This window comes from Sinocyclocheilus anshuiensis, unplaced genomic scaffold (assembly GCF_001515605.1).
Source record: "Sinocyclocheilus anshuiensis isolate Anshui unplaced genomic scaffold, SAMN03320099.WGS_v1.1 scaffold226, whole genome shotgun sequence".
In the NCBI taxonomy this organism is placed as follows: domain Eukaryota; kingdom Metazoa; phylum Chordata; class Actinopteri; order Cypriniformes; family Cyprinidae; genus Sinocyclocheilus; species Sinocyclocheilus anshuiensis.
The window spans coordinates 55,393-71,722 of NW_015544137.1; the positions used below are offsets into that span (position 1 = coordinate 55,393).

The 16,330-nt window shown below is 38.2% G+C and overlaps 1 protein-coding gene across 14 annotated transcripts in view; it reads right to left on the reverse strand.

Moving 5' to 3' along the window:
• Window positions 1-16,330, reverse strand: part of LOC107694976 (prominin-1-A-like) — a 61,345-nt gene that overhangs the window by 16,953 nt on the left and 28,062 nt on the right. For 10 of the 14 annotated variants that reach the window (XM_016494717.1, XM_016494724.1, XM_016494716.1 and 7 more), the window contains exons 2-4: window positions 12,765-12,823; window positions 11,260-11,286; window positions 8,199-8,404 (exon numbers count right to left, since the gene is read on the reverse strand). In XM_016494717.1, the coding sequence (XP_016350203.1) occupies window positions 8,199-8,404; window positions 11,260-11,286; window positions 12,765-12,823 (292 nt within the window). The remainder of the gene's footprint in view (window positions 1-8,198; window positions 8,405-11,259; window positions 11,287-12,764; window positions 12,824-16,330) is intronic. The other 4 variants (XM_016494720.1, XM_016494719.1, XM_016494722.1 and 1 more) reach the window with 1 other exon arrangement.

The window sequence follows — 16,330 nt, forward strand, 5'->3', positions numbered from 1 at the left end:
GAGAACTAAGAGGCAACATCATACTGCTGCAGGTCTATACAGGAAGAGAGCGCTTTTGTTATGCAACTCAGTGAATAAGTCCAAAGGAACCTTCGTCTTACATAGTTGGAAAAGTACTTCAAACAAACTGGTGACTGTGAACTCTCCTTAATTAGACTGAGAGACACTTCAAGGAAAAGCCAACCCTATATTAGTACCTATTCATGATTCACACATCCTAATTGGGCTGTCTTCTTTTGGTGTGCTCATGGCTACTGTGGAAGACATTGAATGTTGGCAGCACCATCATTCTAGGTGTTCACTGCAGTCTGGGACAAAAGCCATGATTGACTTAGTGCAAACGGGAAGGCTTTTTGTGCTGTTACATCAAAATGTGTGAATCACTCTTTGTTGGTTTTGTGCATATGATTGCACCATACACAGATTAATCTGTGGGTGCTGCAAATGAAATGCATCAATGCTTTCACACACTTCTGCAGGGTGGGATTTATCAAAGCTAGCAAAACTAAAGATGGGTATGGGCAACTTCCTGTTTCAGATGTGAATGCAAAATACTTCCTCTAGACACGACTTAAAAGAAACAGTTGCAAAACATCTGTACATCAAAAAGTGCTCTAGAAGATGAGCCTGTGCACATAACTATTTTATCTGACAACACTAGCATTACGGTTTATTATTCTCTCTGTAGGCAACACAGCTTTTGTGTTAAGAGTTATATTTTGTTTAATACATGAGGACCAAGGATAAGCAACATTCAGAATATAAGAGAAGTGTCTACCTGGGGAAGTTGTGGCCTAATGGTTAAAGAGTCGAACTCGTAACCCAAAGGTTGCAGGTTCGAGTCTTGGACCGGCAGGGATTGTAGGTGGGGGGAGTGAACAGTGTACAGTGCTCTCTCCCACCTTCAATACCACGACTGAGGTGCCCTTGAGCAAGGCACTGAACCCACAACTGCTCCCCGGGCGCCGCAGCATAAACGGCTGCCCACTGCTCCGGGTGTGTGTTCACGGTGTGTGTGTTCACTGCTGTGTGTGTGCACTTTGGATGGGATAAATGCAGAGCACTAATTCCGAGTATGGGTCACCATACTTGGCCACATGTCACGTCACTTCACTTTCAATTCATGAGGGGGGGTTTAAAATGAATTGGCCACAAGCCCCACAGGATGCTGAACTGGCAAAAGAGGAATTTACTGAATTGCAATTTTAAGAAATTCAACAGACATACAATAGAAGAATTTCAATCGGCCAAAACAAGTTTTGCGACAGAACATGAATAATTACATAAACTCACAATACACACAACTCACACATAAAATCACAACTTTGGAAAATCTTATAGTATTATAATCTTATAGTAATATTGAAATAGTTCAATATTATCAAAACTATTAACATTTACATTTATTAACTATTCATTTCTAATGATTTTATATATATTAAAAAACAGTTATATTGTTTAATAGTAGCTTTATAATTAAGCACTGCCATTAAACTATTTTAAATTTAAACTTCAAAAATTTTAAAAAGCTTTCTGAGAAATGAAGTGTTCCTCAAACATGGACATCCACAAAATAAATAAATACTACATAAATAATATATGCATATAAATGTGTGTGTGTTTTGTATATTTTAAGGCTAATACGGAAAATGATTATGAATTATAAGTTACGTAATTTTAAAATATATTGTATTATTATAATTCTACAATTACTACTAATAATGACAAATTATTAAAAAGACTACACTTACAGCAATTACACGAATTTAATTTTATTTAATTTTTCTTAAATTCAATTCTGAATCCTGTTTGGCTACCTTAATTCAAATTCAGTTACAATTTAGGATCTGAAATAGAGCAAACATCAAACTGGTTTTAAAATTACACACATGTGATGAAATGCAGTGCTTTATATGCAGATAGCGGGCATTGCAGAATGGTATCAGGGTGAGAAACAGACCACAGACTGATGAATAATCAAAATGGGTGGCTAGCTACAAAGCACTATTGTTTTTCCTCCTTCTCACCCCCTTATTCCCCATGTCCTCCTCTCTCTGTCTACACTGTGTGTTGGTAAGCTACTATCTGCTCTGCTCCATAAGGTCAGGGAAAACATAGCAGCCAGTGAACAAAGAGGCTTTGAAGATGGCAAAGTGCATTCCACACAGAGGGGATTGAGATGGTCTAAAACTCTGCAGGGCACCTCACATGAACCAGCAATAAATAAATAAAATAAAATTTTAATTGGCATTTCTTCATTAAAGGGGTCATATGATGTTGCTAAAAAGAACATTAGTTTGTGTATTTGGTGTAATGAAATGTGTTTATGCGGTTTAAGGTTAAAAAAAACATTATTTTCCACATATTGTACATTATTGTTTCTCCTCTATGCCCCGCCTTTGTGAAACGCGTCGATTTTTACAAAGCTCATCGTTCTGAAAAGCGAGGTGTGCTCTGATTGGCCAGCTATCCAGTGCGTTGTGATTGGCTGAATACCTCAAGCGTGTGACGGAAATGTTACGCCCCTTACCATACTGTGATGCCATGTCCCGGAGCGATGAGACAAAACCAATAAAACTATAATTATAAACGAGGCATTTGTTGCATCCAGTGGGAACATAATTACTGATTATAATGACCTATACTGTCTTTTTACGTGTTGCGTTGCATCGTGCCGTGTAAACATAAAACCATGTCTGCATTTGTGATCGGATCGCATCATATGACCCCTTTAAAGCTTACTTTTAAAAATGGCTCTGAGCTCACTCTGGCATCATGTTGAAAATAGGCTTTATAACTTGGGTTGGTTCAGTGCACTGAAGAATGTCTCTATAGAGTAATGGAGGCAGGAATAGCGTCACTCCCACAATGATTGCTGTATTTAGCCTGACTGGACCCTGGGGCTACTCCCACAATGTCCCTGTCTATAAATGCCTCTAAGGGGGTTTGAGGAGCAGGGTGGGGGTGAGGACCTCCTTGACTGCCTCTTTATACAAAAGATGACCCACCGGATTTGATTTCACCATGAAGGCGTTCTAGGTCTACCTGTTGATTCCTCTGTACTCAACAGACCTGTAATGTGATCGGCCCACCAACACGACACTGCCAAGCTACTGATCCAGACAAAGACAGCCACTGTCAACTGGAAAATAAGGGTCAGCCTTTTATTTTGGAAGGCAAGACAAAAAAAATGCTTTTAACTGCTTTTCAATGTATTGAACTACCATTACCACAAAATAAAACACATGCACTACCATTCAAAAATATGGACACATATGACAGAATTTATATTAATTTTGCGCTTAGTGTTTACATATACATTTCTTTATAAGTTTATTCTTTATAAGTTCATTTCAGTTAAACTGGAAATGGATGAATTGGGCTGGATAAACAGAGTGTCCAGCATACATGGGAACCTTCAATAGTTAAAAAGAATCTCTGGATGCACCCAACAACTTAGAAGTAGCTAAAATATAAGATGGGTTTGATTTATTAATTATTATTATATTTTTTGGAAAATATACATAGTCCCATGTGTAAATAACACAAATGATAATATGTAAATTAATGAACAGATAATATATTTTAGTTTTGATTACTTTATTATTATTATTAAATGTAAAAAACAGTAATATAAAAAGAATAAAAATGAGTAGGTGTGTCCAAACTTTCGACAAGACAAAGCAGAACATTTTCAAATTAGACTCCAGACTGTTTCATTATTCCAGAAGAAATCAAAATGTTCCTTTTAAAGTTCCCTCAAGTTTAAAGTTGAATATGGAAATGGAGGCGGCAAGCCCCATGTGTGTGCAGTGAAAGTAGGCCAGATCGGGTGGGTAACTGAAGTGTGAGACAATCATTTCTCTTTTCCATTCATGTGTAGGACAGAAGGAGGACACATGATTAACCGCACAAACAAATGCTTTCTCTCTCCATTCTGTACACCAAAATATTCTGGTGTTTTTCTTTGAGCTGAACATTACATTTAAATACTCATTATTCATCATCGTAACTGACAGAAGAAACTCTTGACAGTGACTGATTTACTTTTGTATACAGTGGACTGATGACAGTAATATCTGATGACGGATCTATTTAAATGCTCTTTTGCAAACAACAGTCACAATCCTGCAAATACACATCAGGACATATTGTCACCATAACCATGGTTTCTCTCTTATGCAAACACTTTCACACATTTTGCTAGAAATAACTAGATACAGACAATCCTCAGGCACTAGACAACCCAAATAAGGGTTTCTAAAACATATTTGCTGAAAGGACCCCTTTCATAACTCCAAACTGTCTGAGGACCCAATAAGTTAGTGTGATTTCAATTCTCCAATTTCCAAATTCTAACTGAAGTACTACACTAGTCAAAATCCTAAAGAGAGATCCACCAATCAGAGTAGTCGCTGTTACTATAGAAACTGCAAATGATGTCATCAAGTCTCTCACACGCTCAACTTTGCAGTCCTGTTTTTTTCCATATATATATTTTAAGATTTTGCAGTATATTGTTTTTATACTCGCAGAACTGTTATAGAGGACTTGGGTGGGATCTGTGGAAAATGCAGTTGTTTCAATCTCTAGAGTCTAATTGGGGCTGGAGTGACAGATGCTCATGCTAACCATCTTTGCTCAGACATGCATGCTTAACAAAAATGCAAAAATGCAAAAATGCAAGCATTTACATATGTGTGCCTACAATGATTAATTACCAAGATTGAATCTCAATCTATTCATGCATTATAATATTTCAAGGCTGAATGAACCCGAAAACAGGCCAAAATGACATTTAACAGCACAAATACTGTGCAAATGTAGGTTTTCTATGACTAAACAGGGTGATTTAAAGGGGTCCTATTATGCTCTTTTACAAAGTCTTGATTTTGTTTTGGGGGTTTACTAGAACAGGCTCTCATACTAGGTTGTTCGAAAAACACATTATTTTACACATATTTGACATTATTACAACACCTCTCTCCCCAGTCTGGCATGAACGGCTCGAATAGTTCCTGTATGAAATGAAAGCCCACCTTCTGAAATACGAAATGTGCTGTGATTGGTTAGCTGGGCCAGTGTGTGTTGTGATTGGCAGCACTCGGCACCTGGTCAGGAAATGTCATTCCCCTTACCATAGCCGCCTGCGAGCTTCAGTGTAAATATTGCGTCAAAATCAAATCAATTTGAGCGCGATTTAAACCCGGATGATTGTAACCACTCTAAGTTCGTCTGCCTTGGGAAAGCTAGCGTGTCTCCGACATAGTGATAACACTTGTTGCCTTCTCTAGTGCAGCTCAACCAGGTCTCGTCCCATTCGTCGATATTTGTGATATCACAAATCCCGGAAAATATGCGTTGTAGTCCAAACGAGTCGTTCGTTGTAGTTTTTGAAAATTGATTTCTGTTAAATAAAATATCTCCTTTTGAAGTGGACTTTGAGCTTTGTAACTTTGCAGGTCTTTTTTATGCTCAAACAGCAACATTACAGACTAACTAAAGTTGAAAAAGTGAAAAAGCATAATAGGACCCCTTTAATGAATGAAATGCTGAAGTCCAGCTGATTTGGAGACATTTCGGAGCTGCTCAGGTAGACCTGTTTGCTTCTCCAGAAACCTCGTATTGCCCCACTCGGACCTGGTTCCCCGAGCTAGTGCTCCTCACGACAGCCTCTCCTTGGCCGATTCCTCTGAGGAAGGATCTACTGACTCAGAGACGAAGCACCCTTTGGCATCCTCGTCCAGACCTCTGGAAACTTCATGTCTGGTCCCTGGACTGGACGCGGGGGTCACTTAGTAAGGTAGTGCTTTGAAACATGGTGAGTGGAACTACTTGTCCCGAGCCCCGGCCTACACCAGATAGGGGTGCAGGCGGCTCGCACAGGGCACTGGAAGGAGCAGCACCATGGCGCTTTGGCAGGGATCCCAATTCATCGGTCACCTACGTGACTCGGAGTGACCGACTGAAAGGGAACGTCTCGGTTACATATGGTAACCCTCGTTCCCTGAAGGAGGGAACGGAGACGTCACATCCCATCGCCACGGTTGCTGTACCAACGCTGAGTGGCCGGGTCGCCGGCTCGGCTCCTCAGCGAAAACCTGGTATGCATTGCACCTGCTGCCTTATTATACTCACGCTGTGATCAGCGGCAGCTGGATGCAATAATTGCATGCCAATGTGCATTGGCTCGTTTAGTTTACACTCGAAGTAGATTGGTCTATCAAAGCGATATCCCAATTCGTCGGTCACCGACGTGACATCTCCGTTCCCTCCTTCAGGGAACGAGGGTTACCATACGTAACCGAGACGTTTTCAACATAAGTGTAAGAAATGTTTATTAAGGCACGAAATCATCTTATTAGAATGATTTCTGAAGGACCATATGACACTGAAGACTGGAATAATGACAGTTGAAAATTCAGCTTTTTCATCACTGGAATAAATTACATTTTAACATATATTAAAATAGAAACCAGTTATTTTAAACTGTAATAATATTTCACAATATTACTGTTTTTACTGTATTTTTGATAAAATAAATGCAGCCTTGGTAAGCATAAGTGACTCCTTTCAGAAATAAATATAAAATAGTATATAATCGTATACATAATAGTATATATTTAGGACAGATAATCTTTTATGAAGTCGCATACATGAAACTACTTGCAGCCAACTGAATTATGCTTGTTAATCATATAACAAACAGATAGTCATGAATGCCAGTGATCTAAAGTCTGGAAGACCGTATGATAAAGTGTTAGAAGAAATGAACTAAAACACCTCAAGCTGTTATGTTGCTTGACCATCACACCATTGTGTTCATGACTCGGCTGACAGTGTCCCTAATAAATGCAGTTTTTCTCTTAAGAGTGAGATGCCACTAATGAGGAATTTTCTTGGCATAATTGGGTCACTTCTTTAATTATTCATCAAGCCTAAATTATGCCCAATGTTTTATGAGAAAAAACAGCAAAGCCCGGAGAAAAGTGGCCTGAGTTTATCAAGCAATTTTAATCAAATTTAAAAGTTTGGAAACGATAAATGACAACACAGGTCAATGAAACTTCAGAACAATTGCCCTGATTTCTACCACCACTAAGAAAAACACTATTCAAGCACCTATCCAAACACATGAGACGGTGTCCAACTCATAACTTCCCCTGGAGATGCTTCAAACTCCATGACCTCTCTGTGAGAGTCCTCTCAGGACAATCACGTAACATTTGAATGATTTTCAGTTAAATTTCCCACTAAGAGACTAGGTGGCGCCTGCCTCACATTTGAACAAGATTGATGTGCTTTAATATAGCGCTGAAGAGAGGAGTGTGCAGAGTGGCCCCTGTTACGGCTTTATCAGAATCATGAAGGTTGAAATCCTGGGAGGTTTTTACATGAGGAGACATGCCCATCTCCAGGCAGCCAGGCATGTGCTATGGAATCTTTAATAAAGAGCCAGCCGGCTGAATGCATAAAGTAGAGGAACATCAAACACTCTATTAAGTTTGCCGTTGCTAGTTCCTGGAGTTCCTGCTTTTGTGCAGTTCTGCTGTATTTCTTCCTGGAGTGTACACTTGTCTACAATATGTCTTCGAGAACATGGCACTTTTAGGACAGGAAGATTACCTGCAAGCTCGAAAGTGTCTTGTTGAGGTCTTTTATTGAAAGTATCATCAGCTTTGAGTTTGCTTTTGATTATTTAGGCTCTGTTCCAAAAACCTACTAAGCTGCCTTTGAAACAGACTTTTTGAAATAGCCTTTGCATCTGTGCTCATGAAACCTTAAAATACTGCATACGCATTTTAGTGTGCAGGCAGCACCCTAGGTTTTGGAAGAGAGCCTAAAGGCCTGTTCACACTATGAACAATAAATATAAAGATAACTATATTAACATCCACACCAATGCATGACAGCGTTCTGTTTATTATAAGCACATGCTGTAGTTGTGTCATCTGCCTCAAGCTCTTTAAAGCAGGATGGATTGCAATCTGATTGGTTGTTAATTTTGAAAAAAAAAAAAATTGAAAATGGTGGTGTGGTGTGGACTCTATCTATGCTTTTATATATAGAATGTATATTTATATAAAACTGTATCTTTATCGTTATTGTTATAGTTATCGTCCTTGAACGGGCCTTTACTGTGTTAAAGGTTACACATGCAATCACACATGCACAATCAGACAAACACAAAAACTTACGTGATAATGAAGGTGGTGGTGAGTAACAGTGTGGTCAGCAATCCTCTAAGGCAGTCCGCGTTCTTCCGCTGTCTCTGGTGCATTTCTCCTCCGCAGTTATCACAGCAGCGGCACAAACAAAAGAGAAGCCCCACCAACGGCAGCAGCACGGTGAACAGCAGGCCCAGTGCCGTGCACACCACAAAACCAATCTCATAATAAATCACCTGCACACAACACAACGTTATACAGATTAGAAAATCTGATCAATAAATGCAAACAAATTGAGTTATCATTTGAGATGGTTTCCTTGAAGAAGTTTAAGTTCAGCAATGAAGTTCAGGCAAATAAATCTCAGTTAAGGCTTAATTTGCATCCAGGAAACCATCCAAGTTATACAGGTTTAAAGTTTAGGTTTAGTTCTATGGATAAAAGGAAGGAAGGAGAGTGATTATTTTAAAACTACAATTACACTAAATGAGCACTGCATGTACATACATTAAAGGAATAGTTCACCCAAAAATGAAAATTAGCTGAAAATGTACTCACCCTCAGGCCTTCCAAGATGTAGATGAGATTGTTTCAAACAATATTATGGATAAAGGACTGGTATTTCAGCCAGAAGCAATGGTTTGAAGTTAAAAACATCTTAATGATGTATTTTTTTTATTATAAACTTGCAGCTTTTCGCTTCACAAGATGGTGAAGTCTTGTGGATTATTGTAATGTTTTTATCGGCTATTTGAACTCTCATTCTGATGGCACCCATTCACTGCAGAGGATCCATTGGTGAACAAGTGATGTAATGCTAAATTTCTCCAAATCTGTTCTGATGAAAAAAACTCATGTACATCATGATACATGGCCTGAGGGTGAGTACATTTTCAGCAATTTTTCATTTTTGGGATAACTATTTCTTTAAATGATCACCAACCATTTTTTAAAAAGGAACGCTAAGGTATATTTAAATGAGCTACAAAATATTTTCACAGTTTATATTTTTTTCTAAAAATACAACAATACATGGAAGCTTTTGCACTCTTTTTCAAGTAAAGCAAATATTCTTGTCTCCAAATCCTTCCATTAAAGGGCTTTTGAAGTGAGGGAAATTAAACCATGCTCTGCAAAATTTCCATGCCGTATGTAACATGATGGAATAATGTTAAACACTTTTTCCATATGTTGCCACTGAATCCATTTGCACACATCCCGTGGCATTATGGACATTTCTGAATGAGCTGGGCTGTCCCCCGGCTAGCCTGTGAATAAGCTTAATCCGCTGAATAAACCAGAGGCTTTGTCTGTCACCAAATACCCTCGCTTCTCCTCAAGGGTTGAGCCTTTCCATACTTAAAATTCTCTAAAGGTGGTTTTAAAAGCTCATTTCCCCTCACGCCTCTGTGAGTAAGAACTGAAAGTCTTTTTGGAAATGACACAAAAGCTTAGCAGCTAAGACTATCATGGGGGACTTCACACATAGGCTATAGCATAACACTTAGGTTATTGAGGTTATTGACCATTCTACTACGAATGGCCATTCCCTCTCACTGACCATCCGATGTGCTTCTCTCATATCAGCATATTAAAGCTTTAGACGGGTTCATCTAGGGATGACATCATTCCTGTTAGTGTAGTCACACTCCTCTTACTGGGTCATGGCTGAGCTAAAAATTACAGACAGCTTAAGATGAGGAAATTTGTGTATCTGTGATCATCTTACCAATTACAGAGATGAAAGAGAAATGTAATACCTGCGATTTTAATATAGGATGGACAAGAAAAAAGTGAAATGAACATACTCCCAGTAATAAAAGTAATAAACTGTAATAAAAGTGTAGTTCATTTAGAGCTGCGAGATCACTTCTGAAACTCTAGAGGACAATGTAAGATTACTAGGGTCATTTTCTCAGGAGAAATATCTGAGAAGCAGCAAACCTAAACCTCTCCATGTAATCACATTGCTGTCTAGGAGAAACAACAGAAATATTAAAGCGCTCTAATTATTTTTTTCTTTCTTTCTTTTTGCTCTTAATAAATAGCAAAAGCCCTGAAAGGCTGCGTTCACACTGTCAGTTTTTGGGATTGACCACCGCATTTACTTACAGGTGAGTCTCGAAATGTCCCGTTCACACAGAAACTTACAGTAGTGTCACAAATACCGTTTGTGGCCACGTTCACACAGCAGCAGATTACGGTTATCAGTCCTGTATTTCAGTCCTTAATACGGTTACATTCACACACAGTACGGTTATTTACGGGAGTGACAATCTCATTCTATAACCGAACTCACACCCGGAAATTTTCAGGACTCACAACAGTATTCTCGAAAACCCACGCAATAGTTGTCCGTCATTTCATATAGTGCAAGAGAGCTGCTCTGCGATGCACAAATGCGTGTCTACCGTCTGTTTGGTTTCGGTAACTTACAGAGACGCAGATATGAGCTGTGTGTCATCTGAAGGTTTAGATCCAGTCAACTTCAGCACCGGTGGAGAAGAACAGTGACTGAATCTAAAACCTTTAGATGACACACAGCTCATATCTGCATATCTGTAAGTTACCGAAACCACATGAAAACCTGCAACACACAGTAGACACGTGTTTGAGCAGCAGAGCGGCTCTCTCTCGCACTGAATGACGAGACAGACAACTAGTTGTCCAAACCGGTTGCATTTCACACAGTGCGAGTCCTGAAAATTTGTGGGTGTGAGTTCGGTTACAGAATGCGGTTGTCACGCCTGAAAATAACCGTACTGTGTGTGAACGTAACCGTATTAAGGACTCAAATACAGGACTGACAACCGTATTCTGCTGCTGTATGAAAGTGGCAAAAAAGTGTAATAATTTCACTATGTAAAAAATCTATAAATTTTAAATATACTGCAATTTTTAAATCAGTCTAATGTTTCTAAGCATTCCACATGGATGACACAACCACGGTCAAGATTAGACTGAAACAGACATGTGAACAGAATGAGTGCTGGGCTGGGCTTTGCAAGGGTTAGGTGTAACTAAGGAATGAGGGTGGTGAGACTTGGGTCTGGTTTGGCCCTTGACACTGCTAGCAGGACACACACATTACCTGTAGCGTCAGAACAATGTTTTCTGGCTGGGAGGCACCAGATGATGATGTGCATGCAGATCAGCAAAAAAACAAAACAAAACAAAACAGAACAGATGGTAAGCAAAATCAAATAAACAGTCAAACAAATGGCAAATAAAATCACTTAAGAACTAGAAAGAACACTCCCATCTGTAATGGGAACCAGACCCATTTTGACAGTCCCAGAGATTGAGTGAATCATGGATTTGGCCGACAGTCACATCCATATCCATCTCTCCATATTCTTAAGTGTTACAAGAGCAGAGCATAATACAACTGAAAAGAATGAGTGAATATGATTACAGACTGATATTTGGCCATTGGTCGTTATTCAGCCTTGTGAAATTGTATTAAATTCTCATTTAAATTAAGCTTAAATTACTAAATTAAGTGATGATCCTTTAATATAAAAATATACAAAATTAAATTATATCTATATGTATTGCATATATAGTTTGTAGTTGGCAATTGTGAGAAGACTCTTATATTCACCAATGCTGTCTTTTTAAAAAATAAAAAATAGAGTAAAACATTAATATTGTGAAATATTAAAATAACTGTTTTCTATTTTAATATAGTTGAAGATGTAATTTATTCATGTGATGGCAAAGCTGAATTTTCATTCTAACATGCAGATTTGGTGCTCAAGAAACATGTCTTACTATTATTACATTTGAGAACAGTAGTGCTGCTGGATGAACAGAGCATTTTTTGAAATGGAAATTTTCCATTTTTTATGTAAAAGTTTTAAATGTCACTTTTGATCATATAATGTGCCCTTGCTCAATAAAAGTATTAATTTCTTTCAATAATATAATATAATATAATAAATATAATATAATATAATATAATATAATATAATATAATATAATATAATATAATATAATATAATATAATATAATATAATATAATATAATATAATATAATATAATATAATATAATATAATATAATATAATATAATATAATATAATATAATATAATATAATATAATATAATATAATATAATATAATATAATATAATATAATATAATATAATATAATATAATATAGGGCTGTTTTCTGAGAACTATATATAATAATGATAAATCGAGGTGGCTGTGCATCTCTGAACTCACATTTCCTCTCATCATCACAAGAAATGTCGGTGAAACTGATTCATTAAGTTTTGCCCCATATGTTTGTTTGTTCCCAGGAGTAAGATGCTAAAACTTCAAAGCAAGAGCTGTTGTTTAATTAAACTCCGTTATTAAAAAGCAACAAATAGTTTCTTCCTCTGTTTACTACATGCTATAATGCCAAAAGCAATTAACAGCTCTTCCAGAATAAACGCAATAATAGGTCAAGGCTCTCTCCTTGGCTTTCAAATGTAATTAAAATATTGTTTCATAATAGATGCACTGAGACAATGTCCCTTCAACTTAACTGCGGTGGCGGAGCACGTAATAGCATGGAGGTTCAGGTAGGCACAGTTACATGCACTTACCTTCTGGTACTCGGATTGTATGGCTCCGAATTTATCCTTTGCCACTCTAATGACGAGATCTGCAATGACAGGAGAAAACAAAGTCAGCATGCTGCGGCCTCTTATAGTGCCGCCACGTCACAACAGGTTACGTAATGTTATTCAACATCCAGCTGAAAAAAAAAACAACAACAACGTGCCCACTGTGGATGAGTGTAACCCTTCAGTACGGGTTCATCAGTGTTTATCCCCCAGCTGCCTCCATTATCACAATTACCACAATCTTCAGAGAAAATATTAGCTATCTTCATACAAACAGACATCACAAAGTTTCCTTGGGGAGTGTCTGAGCAACATTTAGCTTGGTATGTGAAGTTTTGTATGACTGTGCTGCTGATTAAAGTTGCATTATAATGCATTGAACATAAGATTTGGATTACGAGTCATGACAAATCATATGCACATTATTAGAATAGCAATAGAAAAGGAAGAAGTGCTCTGTTACATAAAAATTTAGTGTAAAATTTGTACTTGTAAAATATGAAATTATATCGCTCAATATAGCAACTGAAAAAAAAAAAAAAATTCCAAGATGGTCACCAAGTGAACTGACTTGGCTTAAAGGGACAGTTCACCCAAAAATGAAAATTCTGTCATCATCTAGTCACTCTTGTGTTGTTCCAAACCTGTATGAGTTTCTTTCTTCTGTTGAACACAAAATAAGATATTTTAAAGAATGTTGGTAACAAAACAGTTGCCGGTAGCCATTGACTTTCCATATGGAAGTCAACATCATCAACATCATCAACTCACAAACCCCTGCAGTTCCCTCACAAACCCCAGTTTGGGAAAACTTGCCTTAAAGGGACTTTGGTTTAACTCCGAATTTAAGCTGCTCCAGAGTATCTTCACAGAAATCTACTCTCTGTAGATCGTGAAGCTTCAGGTTTTCCATTCCCATAGCACCACAGTCTAATAGCCACCAGCATATAACATACAAATCACCTAGATACAACATCACAAACAACAGGTGCAGTGATGGCAAACATCCCAACACACTGAAGCAACATCCTACAATTTTTACTCATTAAATGTCCTGTTTCAATCAGAAATGTCACATTTGAAGTAGGCCACATTTCTGTTAAAAGTCTCAAAATCCAGTATTAGATTGAGTTGAAAACATCATCGCGGATCATATCAGCGGATCATATGTGGCCATGAAAAAACATCACCAGTCACTGCATTAGCCCTGTCTAGCTATATTTTGCTGGTCCCTATAAGTCCCTGGTTAATTAGCATGACCTTAATTCAAGGAAATACGCCTTCATTTAAATCCCTCGGTACTTGATTGCCTTACTTTTGCATCATATCCAACAATGAGAAATTAATTACACAGGAAGGAATGACTTTCTCAAAGAAATTTGCAACTTACTAATAAGTTACTCCCAGTCATCATGTCCAACTTTTTTCCCCCTTGTAATACCCCATGAAATCACTTGATCTTTCCTGTTTTGAGTCAAGTCAAGTCACCTTTATTTATATAGTGCTTTATATAATACAGATTGTGTCAAAGCAGCTTTACAGTGTTAAACAGGAAAAACGTGTGCTGATAATGCAAGAGGACATTAAAACAGAAAACTGTCAGTTTATCAAAGTCAGTTCATTGTTGATTCAGTGATGTCATCGTCCAGCTCAGTTCAATTCTCTTGCAATAGTGTCCGTGCAGTCAAGTCAACAAATCTGACATATTTCAAATGGAAACCATTAGCCATAATTATAGCTAAAGTGAAGTGAAGTGTGGCCAAGTATTATAGATAGATTAGATTAAACTTTATTGTCATTGCACATGTAAGGTACAAGGCAACGAAATGCAGTTAGCATCTAACCAGAAGTGCAATAAGCAGTAAGTACAAGATATACAGTGTCTACAATATGTTACAAATGTACAATAAATATACAGATAAGGCAGTACTATGGACATAATTTACAGATTTTTAAATACTATCAGCATGACGTGTATTGAAACCTGTCCTGAAGTAAAGAGTCTGTTCCTGTTGGCCACACTTTGATGGTCCTCATTGAAGGCTTCACACGGTTGATGAGGGGTGAATACTTAGGGGTGAGAAACAAAGAAAGGTGATCAGACTGTCCCAGGTGGGGGAGGGGGGTCGCGATGTAAGCTCCATCAATGTTTGTGTAAACATGATCCAAAGTTTTGTCTCCTCTAGTGTGGCAGGAAACATGCTGATGAAATTTGGGGAGCACTGTCTTTAAGTTGGAGTGATTAAAATCACCCGCGACAATAAATGCAGCCTCCGGGTGAGCGGTCTGTTGTTTACTAATGGCCGCATGCAGTTCGTTCATAGCAAGCTTGGCATTAGCATCCGGTGGAATATAGGCTGCAGTTATAATGGTGGAAGTGAACTCCCGTGGCAGATAAAAAGGTCTACACTTAACCGACCCGGGGAGCAGTTGGGGGTTCAGTCTGTGACTTGCTCAAGGGTCTCACCTCAGTCGTTGTATTGAGGGTGGAAGAGAGCACTGGTCATTCCCCTACCTACAATCCCTGCCAGTACCGAGACTGGAACTTAAATTTGTCTACAACCAAAATGTACTTCATTATTGCCACATTCACACAGCAGCAGAATACGGTTGTCAGTCCTGTATTTGAGTACATAATACAGTTACATTCACACATACCGTACGGTTATTTATGAGAGTGACAACCGCATTCTATAACCAAACTCACACCCGCAAATTTCCAGGACATTTCGAGATTCACACCTCTAAGTAAATGCGGTTGTCAGTCCAAAAAAAGGAAAGTGTGAACGTACCCTATTTTATGCTGGTCAAGCATGTAATCAAAATTACCAGGCAAAAACCATTTTAACACAGACAGATAGCGAGAGAGCTCAGTGGTCTGTGGGCAGATTGGATTCTGGGTAAGGAATCAGTGGGGCATAGTCCACCAGCTGTCTCTTCCAGAAAACTCCAATTCTCCATCCGAATAGTTACTTTTAAGTGGAAACTCTTTACCTCGTCTACCCTCCATCCATCCCACCCGCAGCGGCACTCAGACAATGCCCAGAAACTTTATAAAGGCTAAACAAACTGTGCTGGCAGTTTCTCAGGCCCGATCTATTTTCTCATGGTCCTCAGAGTACCTCTTCTCATTTCTCTCTCTCTGACCTGGTTTGATTGGCTGTGCTTCCATTCATCTAACAGGAAGTACACAAACTCCAGGGCTCAGTGGTAAACAAAAGAGGGGCCAAAGGTGCTGAGTGACTCAAAATACCAGTGCAGAGACACACACCTCAGTGGACACGGCTACTCACTTCATTTCTCGGGGGTTACTTGTGGTACCCTGAGGTGATGACATAAGCTGAGGTTTTTAAACGTTTTTTTTTTTAGAGAGAGAAATTAATACTTTTATTCAGCAAGGACACATTAAAAACACATTAAACACATTTATAATGTTTCAAAAAGTTGCCGTTTCAAATAAATTAACACAACCAAATAAAGAAACGCGCTGCAAATGCTCACAACACAACCAAATAAAGAAACGCGCTGCAAATACTCACAACACA